This window comes from Siphateles boraxobius, unplaced genomic scaffold, assembly GCF_051911475.1.
Source record: "Siphateles boraxobius isolate OS27281-9 unplaced genomic scaffold, OSU_SipBor_1 46, whole genome shotgun sequence".
NCBI lineage: Eukaryota > Metazoa > Chordata > Actinopteri > Cypriniformes > Leuciscidae > Siphateles > Siphateles boraxobius.
The window spans coordinates 4,901,501-4,924,630 of record NW_027509097.1 but is presented as its reverse complement, the minus strand read 5'-3'; the positions used below and the strand labels follow the sequence as shown (position 1 = coordinate 4,924,630).

Below are 23,130 nucleotides of genomic sequence, written 5' to 3'. Positions count from 1 at the left end.
TATTTTCCTTTTCTGTGTATTATATCTAAATATTCATTTGGCAACTGTTTCTTTGAGTTTAATTCTTTGAAATTCTTCCACCACTTTCTTTGTTCCAAAGCCAAAAGGGTTTATAATGCCAATCCATTTATTTTATTTGCTCGTTTTGAAGGGCTTTCTGTCTTTTATCTGCTGTTTCACTTAATCCAGAGAACACAAAAGCACAAAACAGCCAGCTGTCATTGGTTTCAGGACGCTGCTCTCATTACAGGCAGGTGATGATAGCATTTTCTGGTTTCTCCATCCATCGGGGGGGATCGGCTATGCTGTGTTTTTCCTCACATCAGTGGAATCTGCCCACTGGCTCTTCAACACGTTGCTCATTGATTTCATGACAGTGGTGTACTATTTAAAAAAAAGAAAGAAGAAAAAAAGCCTTGTTTGATGAATATTAGATCATTTCATCAGATTACAGGAAATGCAAGGACTACAAGGCTGGAATCAAAGTCCAGGTTTGTAGTTTGCATCAATTGGCTAACCATTTGGTATAAGTCTCTTGGGCATGTTCTGCAATACAAAAAAAAAAAAAAAGAGTCCTTGAGATTATGATGCCTGTTATGCTTGGGGCTGGGTATCGAGTTGGTTTTAGGCACCGACCAAATTTCTTCTATACCATAGAGCAGTGGTTCCCAACCCTGTCCTGCCCCCCCCCCCCCCCCCCCCACCCAACACTGCGCATTTTCTTTGTCTCCCTAATCAAACACACCTGATTCAACTCATTAGCTCATAATCACATAGTTGAAGCAGTTGTGTTTGATTGGGGAGACAAAGAAAACACTCCTTCGGATGAGACGTTAAACCGAGTTCCTGACTCTCTGTGGTCACAAAAAATCCCAGGATGTCCTTCAATATAGAGTAGGGGTGTAACCCTGGCATCCTGGCCAAATTTTCCCTTTGGCCTCTGTCCATCATGGCCTCCTAATCAGCCCCATACATTCTGATTGGCTTCATCACTCTCTCTCCTCTCCACCAGTAAGCTGGTGTGTGGTGGGCTTTCTGGCGCAATATGGCTGCCGTCACATCATCCAGGTGGATGCTGCACATTGGTGGTGGTTGAGGAGATTCCCCCTCCTATGTAAAGCGCTTTGAGGTTCCAGAAAAAGCGCTATATAAATGTAATTTTTTTTATTATTATTAGTGTTGGGGGGGGCGCCAGGACAGGGTTAGGAACCACTGCCATAGAGTATCAAAAAATGTCTTGTCGGTCGGTACCAAAATTTGATACCTAAGGGATTAATCTCGTCAACGTCAGTGAGGCAATAAGCATGCAGCATAATTGGCTGTGGCGAGGAATCAAGGAAAATCACTGTTTTACGAGTGTCACTAGTTTTACAGAGTATTTGTTTTTATCAAAAACAAATACTCTGATTATGTAATCCAAATGAAAGGTACATTTCTCTCTATACTGTGGAGATGACGAGTCAGCAACATCAACTTTGTCTTTGCACTTCACACTGACTCAGAAAACACTAGTTTATTAAAAAACAATTAGAATGTCTCCTTGCTATTTTTTCCCCGACATATTCATAATTATTAGGCTGGTTTTGCCAGTGCTTTGCGGCAAACGGTGCACTTGAGCGTGAGGTGCATATTCTGCCCCCAGTGGCCTAAATGAGTCATTGAGTCTGTAAAAAAAAAAAAGTCAACAAACTAAATTTTTTTTTTTTTTTCCGTAATATGTAATGTAATCTTGTTAAAACAAATTTCATAAAATTGGTATCGAAAAAAGTATCGTTCAGGAACCGGTATTGAAGTCAAGGTATTAGTATTGTCACCCAGCCCTAGTTCTGCTTATGATTTGCAGATTTACCATATTCTGTGTGTGGCTGAGCTTTTGAGGTTTATGGAGGATAAATGAACCACCAGACCTATTAATTGAGTCCCAAAATAAGCCCAACGGTGGCTAACCTCAGAACGTGTGGGTGATACGCAATGCCACCTAGCATCCTGGCAGCTGATTTCATTCATATGCCATATTGACAATTTTTCAAATCTTTCTTTCATTCTTACTGTCCACTGTCCTATGGCGGGTCCCGTTTCCCTCCATCGTTCCATAGCGAAACGTCATTCTGTCATCCCTGCTAATTTGTTTTCTCTCTTGACAGGAACCATTTTGCTTCTTTTAATGGCGACAGATGGTTGACGACTTACTCAGAGGACTTGACAGCAGAGCTAACAGCCTGACATTACTTTCGACAAGCTTGACTAGGGGATGAGAAGAAGAGCGGAAAGGGTCTCGAGGGCCGAAAGCATGAAGCGAGAGCAGACAGAGGTTGACAGGAACTTTGCACGTAGTCAAGCTCTTCAAAACCATCCTGCTTCCATCTGTTAGTATAGCAGGCACCATTCTTCAGGCATGAATAATTCAAATGCTTCTCCAATGGTGCCTTGATGGTTTCCGAATGGGTCCGAATAGATGAGCAGCCTTTTTCTTTTTTTCTTCTTTTTTATATATACAGAGGTTAATCTGAGGCCCCCATTAAAACAAGACTTGCATCTTTAACTCAATCCATGCCCCATCTGTCAGAAGCCTTCGGGGTAATAACAGGGTTGGTTTCTATGGATGCTGCTGCTCAGCACCCTGTCATATGGGTTTGAAAAACCACAATTAGTGTCTGCTTTGTAATTACCAACTTTAATGCTGGAGAGGATGGTGATCAAATCCAAGTTTGTTGGAGCTAGAGCCCTTCAGACAATCCTCCATGTCTAGACCTCCAGTTTCTTGGATATTTACTTGGTACAGACCAGTTTTGACAGAATACATATGTTCTTCTCTCATTATTTGGTCTTCAACATGTTCTTGTCTACTTGCAGTGTCTACATGCATTAAATCAGATTGGAATGACCGTCTTGAGCAGCTCAGCTGTCATCCTATCCCAGCAAATTTATAGTGTAACTAGTAAATTCAGTGTGCTGGATATCTTGGATACTAGTGATTCACAATGTATTGGTCAGATATATTGATAAATCAAAGTTATTTAATAATTTAACTTTTTGTATTTCTTAATTGAACCTAAAATCACTTTCCGCATTTAAAGTGATTAAGTTTCGTTTTTTGTATCAATTTTTATTGTGTTATTTTACAGTTATATAAAGTTATTATTTAGACAAAATAGGATCGATTTTTGAACAGAATTTTAATATCGGTGAATCCACATTAGATTTCTTCGCAAGGGATTATTTTAGAAGTTTAAAACTCTAAATCAACTCTAATCAATCGCTGTTTTTGCCTGCAATCAACTCAGTCCTTCATCTTCCCTTCTTGATGTCCTTTCTAAGTTGTACAGACAGAAGAGTTGGGATGTGAAAAGGAGTCCTAATTATGGAATGCAAACACTGTTTTGGGGTCTAGGTGTTAACGGCAGACTGTGGTTTTACAGAAAGATAGATGCAGTTGCTGTAGAGAAAACAAATCTTATGACCCATGTCCAGACATGTCTAAGCACTTACCGCAAACTGCTGATAAAGAAAAGAGAATGAAACTTCAGATTAGACATTGAAAAGAGTTTCTATAGGTGAAATACCACTAGGAATGTGTGTATGCTTTGCGTGTTAAGCTAGAATATTTGTCTCGCACATAATCTCTTCTGCTCAAAATCTAACATCCCTGCCTCACGGATCATGTAGATGGGAGAGGGTGCTGACATGAACATTTTGATAAGAAAACCAATTCTTTCAGATGTCCATTGCTGAGATGGCTTAATGAAGAATGTTTAGTCTGTCACATCATTGTCAACTTATGTTGAGGTGGAATGTTGAAAGTTCAAACAAACCGTGTCCATCTGAAGTGAGCCAGCCTCTTGAGAAGTAAACTTAGATGTCTGTTGGCAAGAATGTTTAGAGGAAAAGTGCATTTTCGCCACAGGTTGTTGATGGCAACAAATTCAACACAATGGAATTGGGGCGGTAGGAAATGGAGTTCAACCTCTATAAAGACATAAACTGTAGGTCTGTATGTAAACACTTAGTAAGCGTGCATTTGCAAAATCCGTTTTTCTCATGTGCCTTCTGCTGTCACACAGCTGGAAGCACCAGATATAATCTAAACACGCACTCATGCGTTCTTGTATAAACATGCTTGTTTGACGTCCTCACAGATGCTGATATTAAAAGACTCAGTTGCACAAACAGTTCATGGTCTTAATGGTAATCTGGGAATGTCAACATTTAATCTTAACCAATATATCACAGGTAAATCACGCGTATGGCTAGCCGGTCATATCAAAACGAAACGTGGCCTTTTGGCACATTGTGTATGTTTACGTCTTCAGCTAAAATAATTGTATGACTCAAATGTGTCTCTGTTTAGTTTGCCAGAGACTTAAATTGAGCTTTGATTATCAGGGTCATGATAAATGAGGGTTCTTAGTAGAAGGCTCTGTTCATAAACATTCTTACGCAAGGCTGTTACTTCAGAGAAGTTCTTCATTTAACATCATGAACAAGGAACTTGGCGTAACTCTCAAAAATTGCTCAAATCGCCAAATTTTAAAAAGCTGCCTAAACTTTTTAGGCCAGTTATTATTTTGATTGTTCCTTATGTGCCAGATCTTTTGAAGAAAGGCTTGTTTTGGCTTGGTTTTAAATGACTTGATTAACTTATAATTGCCTCATTTTTTTCTTCAGGGAGGACTCGTTGTTTTTGTTGTAGCACAAAATACATGACCAATAATGAAGTTGTTTAAATTTCAATCCATCACAGTTGTCTTATTTCACCGCAACCAGTATCATCAGCCATTTTTGCTCTTTCTCTTTAACTTGAAGCCCCATCGCAGTGGGAGGTGCTGTGGTGTGGGATCATGACGGAGAACTTCGGGCTCACCTTAGTGATGGTCTGGGTTGTGTGAACTGACACTGGGCCAAAGATGATGAACTAGCTTGTCATTCCCACAGGAGGTTCTCGGCTTTTAGAACCACTGGCTTAGCCTCCGTCTCAAACTCTCAACTGACCTCGACAGCACTCATCCATCTTATGTCATTGCCATGAAATACCTTTTAATGTTGTTGTAATAATTGGAAGAAACGTTGCAAAAACATCTGCGAATGGTAGTGCTGGAACCAAACAAGATACTTTGGAAAACACCTTTTCCTGGGTGTGAGAGGCTAAAACACAAGTCTTTGATTAAACTAATGATGCATAGATTTCTGTATGCTATTTTATCCTTTCTTCTTCAGGACTGCATCCCTAAGCATTCCCAGCCTCCCTATCCTATTTTGCCCACTGGCAAAATAACTAAATACATTGATTTGCACTGAGGCAGCACTAGTGTAGAGCAGAACATTCATAATTGGCTGATTAGCATGTGGACAGTTTAGCACTCAACTCTGCTTTGCACGGGCCATTAATCAAGCCTGTCGCCGTGCCAGCTGACTTCCTGCCAGGTTCCTTGCAGTGCTCCAAGCTGAAAAGGCCAAATGATCACAGCTCGGATACCAGGCTGGAAGAGAAGGACCTGCATCCTTGCTCTTGTGTGGAGATAGCAGGGAGTAGGGATATAAAATAGGCCTCAGGATGAGCCTAGACTCAATGGACTCCAAAGTTGCATTGCTAGATATCTGAATCTAGATGATTGTCAACTTTGTTACTTGTTTGTTACTTTTCTGTTCAGACTTTAAGTCATTTTAAAATTACAATTGGTCGTATTTACTGAATGTTTATTGTCTTTTATGCATGCTATCCCAAAATGAGAATTAGGAATATACCAGCACCATATCCGCCAATGTTAGTTTTTTTTTTATTGTTAGGATCAGTTGGTATTGGATATTAACATGTACATGCTCATTTCCACTTTTTTTTACGTTTATATTGTCATGAACATCATCTAGCACTCTTTAAAAAAAAAAAAACACTAATGATTTAATAACACTGTTACATGCCATTTTTCACAGATCTCAAAATGAAAATCTGTTTTTCATGTAACTAGTAACTATGTAATGAGTATTTTATTTATATATTTTTACACAAAATTCTTTAATTTTATCTGAAAATATTAGTAATTGCAAAATAAAATAATTATCTTACTGGAATATGCCAAATATTTTAAATATGAATATCGTAACTCAATTACGCAAAAACCCGCTGTTACTCGATTTTAACTGTGAATGTTACAGTAATGGTTGACCTTGTCCTGATTTGGATATAAACACAATTTAAGATTGTTAAAATGTGTTTCCATTAGCTTTGTACTCATATTGAGATCCTCTTAAATATATGTTTTCGATCCTCATAAGTTCATGAGTTGTGAAACCATTGTTCAGAGGTTTGAAGTGAAGGCATCTTGACGATTAAAAAAATATATTGTCCAAAGCATCATAAACATCCCTGTCTGTAGGATTCATTCATTAACATTAGGTCTTCAGATGTCTCCGGTAAGGTAAGATTCAGTCCATGCATGCAGTTGACTTGTCGAATAATTGTAATCATAAATGACAAATTCAGAGTTCCTTTCTGTTGGTTCTGTTCTCCTTTGTTGTCCAAAATATAGGAAATACAGTTCATAATTGTAATTCAGCTGTGATCCAGTCATGCACCTTTTAAAGCATAATCATACTGCAGGCACACTGTATAAATACTACATGGCTGAGCATAGTGGTCTGTCGAACAGTTTCTGCAGGGTCCTGGCAAAACTCACATAGCTCATGTTGAACTTGAACCACAATGATTCAATGGTCGGTGTAACTAAAGAGGAATTTCTCTTTCAAAAGGACTTGAGATGATTTGCAGCTGAAGTTTTCTGCTGCTGTTCTTTAGAAATTTGTCAGGTAATTTTGTTAAATCGATAGAGTATTACCTCATCAACTCCTGAACTCTGGTTCTGCACCTGGACTTTGACAGCATGAGGAATTATCTTTGAATGCATGTACTTACAATGTACACAGCGTTGATTGAGAATTGGGATTGTACTTTTTGTTTGCAAAGGTGGAGGAAAAAAGTTGAGATTGCCGAGTAGGTGTTTGAGCAGGTGGTGTTTACTTTGACCAATTTCTACTGATCAACGCCGACGTCTTTCACATATACAACAGCTGCGTTGTAAGTGTGTATTTACTCGGGCTCCATGCACGTGTGTTTCTCTCCGTGAGAATATTTAGGCTGAATTTTGTGTGTTTGTTTGCATGCTTATGTAAGGGTGTTTGCCCTATGATGCACTTCCCTTCAGTAAACACTTGTCACTGTTACAGTAAGTTTCTCATCAGCATTAGTTAGTATGGTCTCATAGTCCAGGCAGCGTTTGTTTGCTGTGCGTGTCACTTTGTCCTGCCACGCTGCTGCAGTCACAGTGCTTTTCACTGTGAGTGAACCCAGAACCCTGTCACTGCGAGTACAGTGAACTCTGCAGTATCGCTCTTGTGCTGATGTAGCAATTTTATAAATATACTGAGACTCTGTGGTGTCCATAAGGACAACAGAATGAGGATTAAATGCAACGGTTCCTTTATACATTGAAATTTTGCGGTAACAAATCGTTTTGCAATAAAGACTAATTATTTGGCCTATATATCCCTAGTGAAAAGTTTGAATTTTAATTTCTGTACATTAATGTCCTTTCGCTAAATTTATGCCATTTTTAGATTTTAGAAGCAGAATTTGGGAGCCACTGCCACAGGGCTCCAGACTAACTTTTTTCACCTCCGTCCTGGAACCGTCCTGAAAAACAATTTGAACCGTCCTAAAGTGAATGTCAACCGTCCCAAAATAAAAATGTTGATCTACTGTATATTTAGTCGGCTAAAATCTTATTGTATTTCATCGACTAAAACTAGACTAAAACTAAAACAATTCAGATGACTAAAATATAATGGGTTTAGTTCAATTGTAATGCATTAATTTAGAATGTCTCTAAAATTCTGGAGAAAACATCTATTAACCTGTTAATTTGAATGATTTTAAAGTTTGAACATGCAAGATACAGATTTACCTACTGTGACTTAAAAAAAAAATCTTAAAATTAAATAAAACCACTTTTCCTAAAGTAGAACAGTCTTCTTTTCAATGAATGATTTATGCATTCTTTATAACTACTTGCATACATCATTCTTTATTATATCAAGCAGCAGACATATTTATTTGTATGAATTAAATATAGTGAATCCTTATTAAAGCTAACAAGCAGTCAATGCACATCCGATAGACCCACAATTGTTTAAGACATAACCAACATAGTTTACGCGAATACTCTCCAAAACGGACATTTCGACATAATGTTGTGTATTTGTCCATTCAGACACGAAAGAGAGCTCAATTCAGTACTCGCGCGCTGTATAATTGTCTATGTATGGCTGCACGCTTCGGGTCGGCTGTGTGCGAACAGAAAACCGTACCGAATAGAGCTCTTTATTAGCGTCGTCACACTTATTCAGATCTATACGTCTGCTCTACTCATTCTCCCAGACGTTTACATTTTTTAACGTTTCATGAGACATGCAGCGCATGTACAAATGTGCGCATCTACCACACACGCAGGACATCAGTTCTGACTGGATCGCTTCCCAAATCGTCACTATCTAACATTTTTGTCTAGTTTTTATTCGTTGACGAAAATGTCAATAGAATTTTGTCATAGTTTTTTGTCATTCAAAACTAGTTTTTATTTAGTTACCGTCTCGTTTTCGTCTGTGAAAAAATGTCGTTGATGAAAATAATGAAAATAAACGAAATTAACACTGCACCAATAACAGGGACTGTCCCCAGAAAACGTGAAAGTCTGGTCACCCTAAATTAGACTGACTAGGAAAAAAGACCACAAATATATTGAAATCTAAATTATGCTTTAGCTAATATACACACACATAGCCGGGGTAGCGCCCGTTAGCTATCTAACGTTAGTAAGTTAGTAGCAAGCAGTTAGCAGCAAGCAGTTAGCAGACTGTTTTTCAATCCAATGATGGAGGAGATGCAGGGCCGTCTTGGTGCTCGATCTGTTTTACCTTACCGTTGTTTAACCAGCGCAACATATTTGCGATATCATTAAGCCATTTGATAGATGTACCGCGGAACAAATCTCCGGGTGAGTAGCCGGCCAGTGATAGTAACTAACAGCATGAAGACGCGCTCCTTTGTAGTCAGCACTTGATCAGTTTATTTTGGCATTTTCTAAGTAAGTTTGCCTAATAGGCTAGTAATAAATGAACACGCATACAAAAATGTCTTTCGTCCTGTAGGCGTCCTGGAGAATATTTCTGTTCCTTCTAAACACATCGTCCCCAGGACGATAGGACGCCGTTAGTCTCGAGCCCTGCACTGCCATGAATCAGGCCTCTGATCACATAGTCAGAACAATATTGCCTGTACTTTGACATTAGTTCTCTGCCCCTCTGCCTTTCTCCTCTTATGTCCACTTCTTTGACCTCTCAGATGGCCTTCTTTGTCCAAATAATCATTGATTGGAGCTCTCCCTGGCAGTCTATCTGCTCTAATTTGCGTTTTTTTTATATGAATCCCAAATGTACACTACCCTTCAAAAGTTTAAATTGCACATTAAATCGATCAAAAGTGACAGTACAGTTATTTAAAATGTTTCAAACGATTTCTATTTCAAAGAAATGCTGTTCTTTTGAGCTTTCTATTCATCAAAGAGTCCTGAAAACAAACAAACACGGTTTTCAACTTTGATAATAAGAAATATTTCTTGAGCACCAAAGCAAAATATTAGTATGATTTCTGACGGATAATGTGACACTAAAGACTGGAGTAATGATGCTGAAATTAGAGAACAGTTATTTTACATTTTAGTTTAGTTATTTTATTTTAGACTGTAATAATATATCACACTATTACTGTTTCTTTTCTGTATTTCTCGATCAGATAAAGGCAACCTCGGTGAGCGTAAAAACATCTTACCGACCACAAAGTTTTGAACAGTGTGTATATTTATTGTCCTTCTGAAACTGAAATCAGATTTCAGAAATCTTTTATCGATTTAATAACACAACAATATGAATCCTTAGTCATTGTTTAAGTTATGGTAACATTCGGATATGCACAGATCCACAGAAGAAACAATAAAATAATCCTATTATACGGGACTTTTGTTATGTAGACAGCCCGTAATCTCATCCACTACATATTCATTAACACTTGTACTCACTTTTCTTTTTTAAAAAGCATGATCTTCACCAGCAATAAGCGTACTGAAGGGGTGTTGATGTGAACCAGATGATGTACCAGTTTGAGACGGGGAAAAATGTATAAAGATAGACTGAAATAAGACAATGCCTGAGAACTAAGTGTTTCTTACAGGCACCAAAAACATCTTGAACACTGAAAACCCTGGTTGCTTTTCAGTATCGCAGAATGCATTTAGTCAGTTTGCTTACTCTTGTGATTGCTCCAAAGCTAGTGTTAAGTCCCAGACTGCATTTATACTGACTATTGGGAGTCTTTTAATGTAAACGTTGTCCTCTTGCAGGTTAACAAGACTTTTGAAATCTCACAGGTCTAAAATGTACAGTCGTAGCCAAGATACACTCCGCAACAATCATGTTAGCATCCGGCTAATGTTTCAGAGAGTGTTTCAGCACTAGAATTTCGCTCCAGTTCTCTCTGTGGCGACCATCTGACGTACTTCCTGACCCAGGAAATAGAATTAACACCTCGGCCCTAAAACTGCAGGGACCTCAGCTACGGCCACATCTGTGCCCTGCCCTGTCCGGGATCTCGAGTGCAATAACACTAACGGCCGAGAGAATAAATTTGAGACTCAGCAGACCCTCCACTCAACTTTATACAACACACTTTGGGCTTCAACTTCCTCTGCACTGTATCAGGCTACTTTATCACTTTGGATGACATTGGTCCGAGTTTGAAAACGCTGCCAAAAATAGCTGAAACATAATGAAAAAGCATCAATCTTCTGTGACGGCTTTTAGACACGTTTGTCACAGAGTCCGTTTTTTTACCTCCTTGAGATGTTTTATTGACCTGTCCGTTTGTCCTACATTAGTCTAAATATGAAGTTTTTTTGTTTTGTTTTTGTCCTTATCCTTATGTAAAAATGCATGCTGGGAAGTCTCATGTAATTGATGGATGTTATTATTTGTTTCAAATAGCGCTAGCAGGGTTCCTCTTTAAACTCGAGGGGACGCTTAGAAAGGCCAAACAGACACGCACCGTCACAGATAATTTTGTATTTCCTCCGCAGTGGTACGGTCCTGTTCTCTGAGGTATCTAACAAAATATAAATGTAATCTGTGTGAAATGTATTACCTACCACAAGAACATTTTTAAGCGTGGACTCTTTTACGATGTCAAATGGACAGTAAATTAAGAGAGGAAAAGAAAAATGGATTATCTGTTTATTAGTTATTTTATGGGGGCCATATTTTAGGAGAAACGGATCCTGAAATTCTTCAGTTGAAAAGTGAGCTATCTGTTTTCTTCATTAGGTGCATGTGCTGTCTCTCACAGACTGAATAACCGGTTCCTGGGTTTAAACACCCCATGTGTTTGTGTTTTAGTCTCACATTGTAGATTCCCCGAGGTGAATTTTGTGCAGACTCCCCAGCAGGAGCCATAAATTACAAAAACACAACTTTTTTTTTTTTTACCTTAATCGTCCCCGTTGCTCCTAAGCAACTTCTGTCGTTCTGTCTCAACACATGCATTCATATCGATCCGTTTAAGGGTTTGAATTTCATGCATTTGTTGGATATCTTGAGCAGATGTTTCAGAGAAAATCCTTCACAAAGTGTTTGAGTTTTTTGTATGCTGCAAAGAGAAAAGTGCAACCAATTATTAGCTGTGCTCTTGCTACAGCAGCGTGAATTTGATTAAATTTATTTTAGAATACTTCAATAACTAATTTTATATAGCCTATTCCATTTCAAAAGTTAGGGGTCAGTAAGATTTTTTTAAAGATATTTAATACTTAAATTGGTCAGCAACTAAAGACTTTTACATTACCAAATATATATATATATATATATATATATATATATATATATATATATATATATATAAAATAACATTTTTAGATAAATGCTATTCTTTTGCATTACATCAAAGATTTATCAAAAAAGTATCACAGTTTCAACAAAAAATATTAAGCAGCACAACTTTTTTCAACATTGATAATGATGGTGATCATAAGAAATGTTTCTTGAGCATCAAATCAGCATATTAGAATTATTTCTGAAGGATCATATGTGACTGAAGACTGGAGTAATGGTGCTGAAAATTCAATATTACCTGTTTACTTTGATTGTAATCACATAAATGCAGCCTGTGTGAGCATAAGTTCTTTCAAAAACATTTTAAAAAAAATCATACCAAATTTTTCATACTGTCACTATGTAATATTTGATATCTAGGTCACTGTAATATTTGATATCTGGGTCACAATACAATATTGCGATCTATTCTTTAGTGTAATGTGATTGTGGAATTGTGATGTTGCCACAGTACATTTCACAATAAACAAAAATATTGTTGTAAAAAATAATTACATTTAAATATTGTTTCTTCTGTCTAAGGTATGTTAGAATGACAATGTTATATTTAGACTGGAAAAGATCTGGATTGGAAAAGAGAGGGATATGCACACTTACATTTTAAGATTGTTCATTTGTGTGTTAAAGAGACTTTTTGTGCTGTTAATGTACCGTGTGTTGATTTTCATAATTTTTTCCCCCAACAGTACTTCGAGGTGCCCTTTGACTCAAACATGAATCGTACCAAAAACAGACCTCTGGTCAGAGGACAGATCAGGTAAGACCCTTCAAAACCTGCATCTCACTCTTGGGCAATTTTAAAAATTAGTGAGCATCCTATCTAGACTGCATTTTTGGGCATTGTATGTAGATTCAAACATGATTGTGTTGTCCAGAAATGTTGTTAAGGTAGGCAGATCACTCGGTTTTTGAAACACATTTTTGATATGTGTAAAGAGCCACTACAGAATAAAATGGCTTCCTTACTCTCATTATGTACATCATTTACTCTCGACATTGTTCTCATAGCCCAGTGTTTGTGTATAGCTGAGCCTGCCATATCAGAAACACCATTGTCTAATATCTGTAGCGCTGGCCAGCCGCTCGCGCACCTGTCCTGTGTAACCTGATCCAAGTGTGTGTAGGTGTGCCTCTCTCTGTTCTTCCCGTCTCACTCCACTGCTGACAAAGTACGGTCCAGTGTGGTCATCCATCCACCATCAGACTAGACGATTAGCAGTGAGGTTACCCAATTTATGTTAGTTTTAGCTTTGGGTGCTTTAAAGTGGAGGCATTTACAGTTGCAACTTTTTCATGCTGTTAGACTAGCATGATAACTGTTTTAGATACGTTTTTTTTTTTGATCGTTGTGAGTGTCATGATATTATTAGGCTAAAAGACAAGGAATAGAGTGCTGCAGTGATGACATTTTGTAGGCCAATCCAGAGATTAGCATCACCCTGGTTCTTTCAACAAAAAAACAAAAAAATACTATTTTTTTCATTGGATTTTGGATTATTGCAGAAAATAAGCTCCGTGACTAACAAAAGTTCATCATGATAATATTGAACACATTTAATGAATTTTGAAACCTAAGTGCAATCAGCAGAAGTCAAAAAGCTAAATGTAGGCTATAAACGACCTACACCATGCTTACATGACTCCATTACCACCATTAAGTTTCCGACAACTATTTTAGTCTTGATTTAAAACCATTTTTCCTCAAAGTTTAAGTTAGAATTGGTTGCTAGAGTGTGATTATGAATGAGGAAGTGAAAGCGGACTCGTAAGTAGAAGAGTTTACCTTTCTGGTGACATTTAATAACCTCTATAGTCCCATTTTGCCACTTGTTAGCAACCACCTTTATAAAGACAAGTAAAAGCTTTATAAAATCACTAGAGGGTATCACTGATGCATTTTTCTGTTGTAGAATAAAAAGTGAAATATCTTGAGCTTGTATTCACCTCAGACCATTTTTTCAGGCATTTAACCAAAAACCGATTTAAAAAACATATTGACTATTTGAAAATGGAACCGGAAGTGGTAAAATGCGATCTCGTTTCCAGTGTTTGACCTACAAAAATATGTAATCTCTGCAGGATTCACTCTATGGGGCATGTTGGACACGGACATGCAAAGCACCATAGCGCAACATCTGGAACAGCTACACTATAACTCTGATTAAAAAAAGTCAATTTAAACAGTCAGGAAGCTTTCTATGTCCATCTCAGGCATCTTTACACACGATTTTGAGCGTGATAACACACATTTGACAGTCATTACTTCTTACTAATTGGGTGTGTTAGTGGAATTTAACTGAACAGGACCCCTGCCCTCTCTCAGTCCCTCGAGGGTCACTTTCCAACAACAAAAGGGGCAGATCTGTTGACTTGAGGGTATAATGAATGACTCGAGCAGTCAAACTAATCCAAACAGCCCAAACCAAACACCTCGGCTTATCCCGTTGTGGTGTGTGCATCTCAAACACACACTCTCAAACGAAGACGCTGCCCAGCTCCAGGATACATAAGAGGTTTCATAATGTCGCTATCAACTATGTCAACCCATTCTGGCTCATTCTACACCCTAGTGTGCTTTTATTTTAGATTGCGAAAAGTAATGTTATGGTATAGTGATGGTCAAGGCAAACAGTTTTTTTTTTTTCAAACATGTACAGTCATGCTCAAAAGTTTACATACACATTACAGAATCTGCTAAATGTTAAATATTTAAACAAAATAAGAGGGATCATACAAAATGCATAATTTTTTAGTAGCCTACTGTCCTGAATAAGATATTTTACATAAAATATGTTTACATATAGCTAGTCCCAAAGAGGGGGGTGAAAACTTTTAAACGGGATTAAGTACTGTCCTTCGGAAGGAACAGAATATACTTACATGTTTGCCCGGAAGTGAAATAAAGTACAATTTACCTTTATCTTCAAATTCAAAAAATGGCTCTTAAATGCACTACATTTCCTTCTGGAGCATCAGTGGATGTTTGAACTTTTTTAATAGTTGTGTTTGAGTCCCTCAATTGTCCAAAAAACAGTCCTGGATCATCCAGGTAACGACATATTATTGAGAATCAAGGGTATGTAAACTTTTGAACGGCGTAATTCTTTGAAATTCAGCTTTTTTTTTTCTTGTTGTTGATTATATGTAAACATATTTTATGTAAAATATCTTATTCAGGTCAGTACTAAATAAAAAAATAACATGCATTTTGTATGATCCCTCTTATTTTGTTAAAATAATTAACATATTGCATATTCTGCAATGTGAATGTAAACTTTTGAGCACAACTGTATATGCATGGTAAATATTTAATGCAAAGTAATTGTAAAATTTTTTCACATTTTATTTTAAATACTATAACATGACATTTTTTAATAAAAGAGTAAGTTCAATGTGAAGAAAAAAGTGCGGAATTGGACATTTCTATCTATCAAGTAGACTTTTTATCTATAGAGATATGATTGGATCATAAACAACTTTTTTGTCAGCTTGACCGCTAAAAAGAAAAGTTGTGTCTGAGGCGGAGCAGATAAATAAACAAAATAGATTTGTATAAGTAGTGTATATATTTATTTATTAATCTAAAAATATTTTAAATATTTAATAAATTGATTAATGTGCACCAATATACCACAGTAAGCACAATAAGACCATGAACGATTAAAACATTTCAAAAATTAAAATCAAATTTGAAATTATTTTAAATGTAAATGTTTATTGCCAATAATTGCTTATTTGTAGTCTAGAAAGAATAGGTAGTCGAGAAGAATAGTGTGCACACTAATCGCCAGGCCACGTCTCCAAATGATGTTTTTTAAGCTTGTGTTTGCAGGCCATTGTTATGTCATGCATTATCTTGGTTTGGAAAATGTATAGCTGTGCAATTGACTCCCTTTCAAACACAACATTCCTCACTGCCTAAATCCAGGCTCGTTTTCTAAAACCGTTTTGGAGCAGAAGATAAAGAGGTGAGCTGATAAATGGTGCTCTATTTCAAACTTCTGGAAACATCCCTGCAGAGCTGCTTAATTACTGTAGGGTTTAACCTCTCAGGAGCACGACAGTAATTCAGCCGCACTGCAGGAGGTCTACGCTGGTGGATTAAAGAGAAGCATTTATATCAAAGCAGATGGATGTGATTTGACAGCCATCATATGCACTCTATTTCTGTCACTCCAACAATGAACACAGATCCAGTCTGACTGTCAGTGACAGGAGGAATGCATCGTAACTACTTATCTTCACCTGACACCCTTGTAGACACTCTAGGCCTGTAAACAAATGCACAGAATGCTAACAGTAGTCACCTTCCAAAACGTGTCATTACACGCATTAGATGTGTCCTAGTCGCACAAGCACTCGTACGCCTCTCAGTGTGTTATTACCCAGACTTTAGATGGCACTGTCCACTTTGATGTTTGTGTGCGTGTGACTGTCACATTCCTATGATGTAAGTCTGAAGGCAGAGATGTGCATTTGACAAAAAAAATAAAAATATCAGAGCTGGGAAATCCTTTCTTTTGCAAGATCGCTGTGTGGAGTTTTTGTATGTTCTTTTTTTTAATTATTTTTTATCAGAAGGCTTTTTACTTGAATTTTTTTTGCGTATATATAGTTTTTTTTAGATGTATAGAATTTTATTTCATTTTCTTTTTTAATATATTTTAAAATTTATTTATTCATGTGATGGCAAAACTGAATTTTCAGCATCATTACTCCAGTCTAGTGTCACATGATCCTTCAGAAATCATTGTAATATGCTGATTTCTCTTATTATCAAAAGAACAAAAAAATAAAAATAAAACAGTTGGGTCGTTTAAATATTTTTGTGAAAACTGTGATATATATTTTTCAGGATTATTTGATGAATCGAAAGTTCAAAAGAACAGCATTAATTTGAAATATATTTTTTTATTTTTATAAGAATGTCTTTACTGTCACTTTTGATCAAATTAAATTATTCCTTTTGAATTTGTGTGTATGCATATATGTATGTATATATCTATATATATATATATATATATATATATATATATACATACACACACGTATGTATGTATGTGTGTGTGTTTGTATGTGTATATATATACATATATATATATATATATATATATATATATATATATATATATATATATACACACAAATACAATTTCAAAAGGAATAATTTAAAGAGAAGTCATGCCATAAATGGTTTTCAGAAATTACATTTTGAGTGAAATATATACATTTCACTCAAAATGTCATTTCTGAAAACCATTTACTCACCCTCATGACGATTCAAACCTGCATGACTTTTCTTCTTTTGACACAAGCAGTTATGCTGAATGCTTGCACAAATTATTTCCACAAAATGAAAATGGAAAATGATTCGCACTGTGCAGCAAAAATGTGCTACATTCCAAGTTTTCTGAAGCCATACAATAGCTTGCTTGATGAACAGACCATAATGGACTTATTGACTTCAAATTTTCCCCTCTGTCATAACACAATTCAGTCAATAATGATTCAGTCACACTTTTGTGGACTTTTTAATGGTGTGCTTTGAGCAAAGCACTACCTGTTTTTTACTGAAATGCTTGTTACACATAATAAAGGAGAAGATGCATTTGGGAACATCATGAGGGTGAGTAAATTACCATAGTTTATGCTTAGGTAAACAATTCTGTGTAAACTATTTTTTTTTCTACTGAGAGTTAGCCTATTTTTGACGTCTTGATTTAGGCCTTGCCTGGGTTTCTGCCATATGAGACCATGATGTCAAATACATTGAAAGGCCTGATGGCTATTTCAATAACTCATGTGCTTGTTTTAAATGGCCCATAATATGAACAAAACCTTTGTAACACTAGATAAATTCAATAATGAACAAACTTTAAATATCTACGTTATTATGGTGCATTAGAATAGCACTTTTATTGATGTAGTGTAGGAAATGCCAGTGGCTTTGCTCCTAACGTTAGTCAGCCTTATCCCTCAAACAACTGATCTCAACCGTTAACTTATGGGACTCATATAGACTTTAAAACCCCTTCCACCACATAAAACAGCCATAACAATGATAATAACATTAAAATGGAGTCTCCTGCTGTTGGGCGGAAAATGTGCCCTCTTTTCCTCTCTGCTTTGGTCTCTGTCTCAATACTCCTCTAATTTATGGAGCAGTTAGCTGTGAATTTGAACCAGACGCCTCTGCAGGATTGGAACTGAATGCTTTTAATAAACCTTCGAGGAAGTGGTTGTCCAATGGAGCACAGAGAATAGCGTCTGTGGCCAGGAGAGGTTTAATCTGTAGCAGAGACCCACAAGCCTTTGTTTTGATCTGACTCATAGAACCACACTAAAGCTTATCTCAGAAATGTTATATATGCGCTTTATTCCTGCTGATTTTTCAGTCCACTCTGTCTTATGCATCATCATTTCCTTGGTTTGATTTATCATTTCTTTTCTTTTTGTGGTTGTTTCAGATCTGTAAGATGGTTTTAAGGGTCTTACATGATGAATCAAATCCTCCCTTGATCTTTTGAAATAGTTCAGTGTACTATGAAAACCGAAATTCTATTGAAACTTACTGACATCAGACAATATTACAACAGGGCCTCCTGGTTTTACAGTTGACATGTTTTGCTGTTTACAAGTGCAAGACATAATTTGACCCAGATCGAATTCTGTCTTTCTAACACAATTGCTAAATATTTCCCTATTTTTTGGTTATGAAAAATAAATTGACTGTATTTGACACCACAGCCTTCAGTAAGAGTATAAGTGGACCTCAGGGGAAATAAAAATATGATCTCTTTAAACCCCACATAGGAACTGTGTTTTGGTTGTTCTGAATTTGTCTTCATCTCTCTCTTTCTCTCAGCCCTCTGCATGCCGTGTCATTCGCCCTGGCGTGTGGGATCCCAGGTGTGACCCTGTTGACCCTGGGACTGAATCCCCTGACGGGCTTCCTGGGCGCCCTGAACATCTTCCTGTACACGTGCTGCTACACTCCTCTGAAACGCCTCAGTATCACCAACACCTGGGTGGGGGCCGTGGTGGGCGCCATCCCACCTATAATGGGCTGGACAGCAGCCACCGGCTCTCTCGATCCAGGTACAGAGTCCTTTTGCACACATACAGTAGTGACTACAGTTCCTGTTGGAATGACTTGGATAAAGCTAATATACTTCCTCTTAGGGGCTTTCGCATTGGGCACGTTTGCTGCGGTCTGAGCGCGATTGTTCCCGGTGGACCCCACAGCGTTGTTCTGGTTTTACACTCAAATTGATTCTGTTGAACCCTGGTGCATTTGTGCTCTTCTTGCGTAATTACAAACGCGCACGGCGCATTATAGAAAACTGGACGTGGGTCAATATATTGTTTTTTTATTAATTTGGTGCTTTTATTGAATGCGCGTCACATGAAGGTCACTTTGTGCTGCTTGCAAATGGACTCTGAGACAGCAGATTGCAAGACATTCATTTGCACTCTCTATGTGCGGTTAAGCTGCACGCTCACTCTCGTTTGTATCCAAGGTAAATCATCACCTCTGTCATCCCTTACATGTGTTTCGTTGAACTAATGATGTCATCATCGACTAAAATGCATTTGCAGGTTACTTTACTTCCTGACCAAGTGGCCGAGTTTGAGTTGCTTTCACATTCATGTGAATCATGCCAGTTTCCTGTGCAACCAAACTCCGTTTTGGCTGAACTGTTCATTTAAGGTCAACTCTAACTGATTCTCGTAGACCCTTTTTGACCTCTAGAGCTGTAGAGTTCTCCTCATAGCACCATATATGGCACTGTGGGGATGGACGACATTGTCCCCATCATGTGATATCTTCTCTATTGCCACAGAGCTAAACGTTAGTGTTTCAACAGGAATTTATTATCAGGCTCACATTGAGATATGTTCTTGGTCTTAAAAGCCCTCCTTCTGATAGTTTCTGTGCTGTCATGGTTTATCCCACAGTTCAGGGTTGTGTAGCCATTCCAGAGAAGTGAAACTTCATGTTCCAGATGGCACTTCTGACTTTTACTGACTCCTCTCCCAGACCCGAGGTCCCTGTCCACTTATGAGTGTTGTAGTTACATATACATCCAGCATCCTGTGTTTTTTTTTTTGTTTTTTTCTAAGACATTTCGCGCTTGGATCAAGTGTTTTTGGAAGACAGTAGGGGGTCTTTGGCCTGTTTTGCAAACTATTAAAAGTGTACTGTTGTGGCAACCATGCAATCTGTTTTCTCAGGAGCGAACGACTGAAGTGTTTGTGTGCATATTTTTGTTTTTCACTACAGCTTTGTGAACTCCATGCGTTTCTTGTAGTAGTGTCGTTTCAGTGCCCTTTTCAAGCATGTGTATATTAGGATGTACAAACCTAAATATTGTTCTGACCCCATCTAGGATGAGGCTGCAACATGAAGTGGATCGAAACAACAATTATTTTTTTAATCTAATACTTGAGTTCATTTATTAGAGCTTTCTCTCTGGGAAACTATATCTTTAATATATTTAGTGGTTGTGTTAAAGAGGGGTAAATGTAAAGTTAATAAAGTAAAAAGAAAACCTTGATGACTAGTTGACCTCATTAAACGACTGAAGAAGTTGTCAACCATTCTGAATGTATTAGGTCCCTTTGAAATCCGTTTTATTTTTTCCCAAATTCTGATTTTGTTTTTATACTTTCATTAAATTTGAATAATAAAAAAGAATGTCTAATCAAGTAAAGTTATACAACTTCAATGATCTTGTGTGCTATTCCTTTAAAAAATGTTTTAATTAACTGTATTATTATTGTTATTATTAATTTGGTGAAGTACATTATATTGTAGAATGGTATCATATTTCTGGCCAAACCAAACTTTTATTTCTGCAGGTTGTAGTGAAGACCTTTTATTTTGCTGTTTGTATGTGACTCGTTTTATTAATGATTAATTGTACAACCCTACTTTTGATTTATTCATCCAAATTTGGTCCATTTCTGTGACATTCTGTGTTATACAATAAATTACAATTTGATGACAGGATTTTGCGATTCTATCCCCTTTTTTTTTGCATCACAGAAATGATAGGGACCTACTGTGTAAATGTTAATCTTTTCCCTTTTTAAACTCAAAATTATAGCAAGAATAGCATCATGTTTATTTTATTTATTGTAATTTATTCACCATTAGCGGCTCCAACGTGAATTTGAAAAAGTATTTTAACATTGAAAAAAATTACATTGACAAAAGTACAAAAACTACAAAATAATCCCACACTGAAAACCACAGATCATTCTTATATTTGGAGTCTCTGGTGTCATTTCTGTTTTCTCTAAGCAGTTTATCAGGTTTTAGTGACCAGGTTCTTCCTTAAAATCTCCAGGTTTGAGAGCGTTCAAAAACACACAAAGCTTTAAAAGATGACCTGCGTGTTTGAGGTCTCCGTCATGCTGCCCTGCCCTGTTTCCCAGAGGATTTAGCTACAAGTGTGTTTTCTAAGATCACACACACAAAGGCAGCCCTACGTGTCATGCTCCACTACCTCTGCACGGGCCGCTGTTTGTGCGGTGTCAACTTTCCACTCTGCCAGCTTCTGAATGCAGGAGAACGGTGTTTGTTTCCTCCATAGCAGGATGTGAAGGAACTCGCATGATAGAACGCAGTGTTTTAACACTCTTGTAGTTTTTCCCCGCACTCTCATTTCCTGCTTGCACACATGCACTCCCTCCACCAATGGTGATTAAATGATCTGTGTGATCTTGTTTGATTATTCACTCCTCCTCTTCCTCTCTCTGTCTCTGCAGGAGCACTCTTACTGGGAGGTTTCCTGTTCTCTTGGCAGTTTCCTCATTTTAATGCATTGAGCTGGAACCTGAGAGAGGACTACTCGCGGGGTGGGTACCGAATGATGTCTGTCACCCATCCCGGCCTTTGTAAACGCGTGGCCCTGCGCCACAGCGTAGGCCTGATCGGCCTCTCAGCCTTGGGCCCAGTCCTGGACGTCACCACATGGACGTTCCCCTTAGTCTCCCTGCCAATTAACCTTTACATCAGCTTCCTGGCCTTCAGGTTTTATCGCAGTGGTGACAGGCAGAATGCCCGCAAGCTGTTTTTCTGCAGTCTTTGGCACCTGCCCATGCTGCTGCTGCTGGCCCTCACCTGCAAGAAGAGCCGTGTGTCGCGGGACGAGGCAGCTGTAGCTCCCAGCACGGCGTCTCTGGCTCTGTAGAGCAAGCACAATCCTCTGCCATTTTCATACTGGATAGATAATTGCTGTCAGCCCCAAAATGAGTTATCTTGGAGCTAAAAAGACACCAAATTATGTGTACTTTGGAGTGGGAATACATAGCCACTTTCCATTCTTATAAAAGTATCCTTCAGGGAAAAATAACATTGATGTATATGTAAATGCGCTGCAGTGATTTAAAAATCCCTCTGGTAACTTGGAGGCAAATCATTATTTGAGTGTAAATACATGATATTTATTTGACGCAGCCCCCTGTTGTCTATAAACTCATAGACTGTATGTTTCTGTAGGCTGATAAGTCTATGTGCAAAGTGGATTTAACTGAAATTAAAGACCACAATACATTTTGCCTAGAATTTGCAATTAACATCACCATTACTGTGGACATTTTGGTTCGATGCGGATAATGGAGAACGGTTTGTTTTAATGAACCTAGCAAGTAATTTTCAAGTTTAGCCTCATCTAATTACTTGATAAATTACATTTTCAAAGTTTTCTCTTTCTAAGTCTGTTAATATTTCATTTCAGCAGTACATGATTCAGTAAAGAAACCGCTGAGTCTCACTGCTAGCCCAGAAGTCTTTATTCCACATGAAACTCCGTCCCTCTGAGTCTTGAGTTTAGATGTTAAAAGGCTGAACGTTTTAGAGAGCTCTCGGGTATCAGCTCCATCAAAGATCCTTTATTATTTCAGAACTAGTCAAATAAACTCAAGTCAACTCAGTTGAGCTCCCAGAACTCAATTACTGTTGATTCATTATTGAATGTAACAGTGCAGCATATCATTGAATGCAGCCATGCATTGTAAGATACTACGTTTGCTTATTCAGCGCCTTCAGTTTATTCACATCTGACCTCCCTGTACCAATGACTTGTGTAAGACACAAATAAAATAAAAAATCGTATTAAAAAAGTGTGCTGAGATCAA

The 23,130-nt window shown here is 37.5% G+C and overlaps 1 protein-coding gene across 1 annotated transcript in view; it reads left to right on the top strand.

Moving 5' to 3' along the window:
- The window catches only part of cox10 (cytochrome c oxidase assembly factor heme A:farnesyltransferase COX10), a 46,055-nt gene extending 22,925 nt beyond the window's left edge, over positions 1-23,130 (top strand). Inside the window, exons 5-7 of the mRNA XM_077200343.1 lie at positions 12,672-12,742; positions 18,851-19,083; positions 21,760-23,130. Of these exons, the coding sequence (XP_077056458.1) occupies positions 12,672-12,742; positions 18,851-19,083; positions 21,760-22,184 (729 nt within the window). The 3' untranslated portion in view covers positions 22,185-23,130. The remainder of the gene's footprint in view (positions 1-12,671; positions 12,743-18,850; positions 19,084-21,759) is intronic.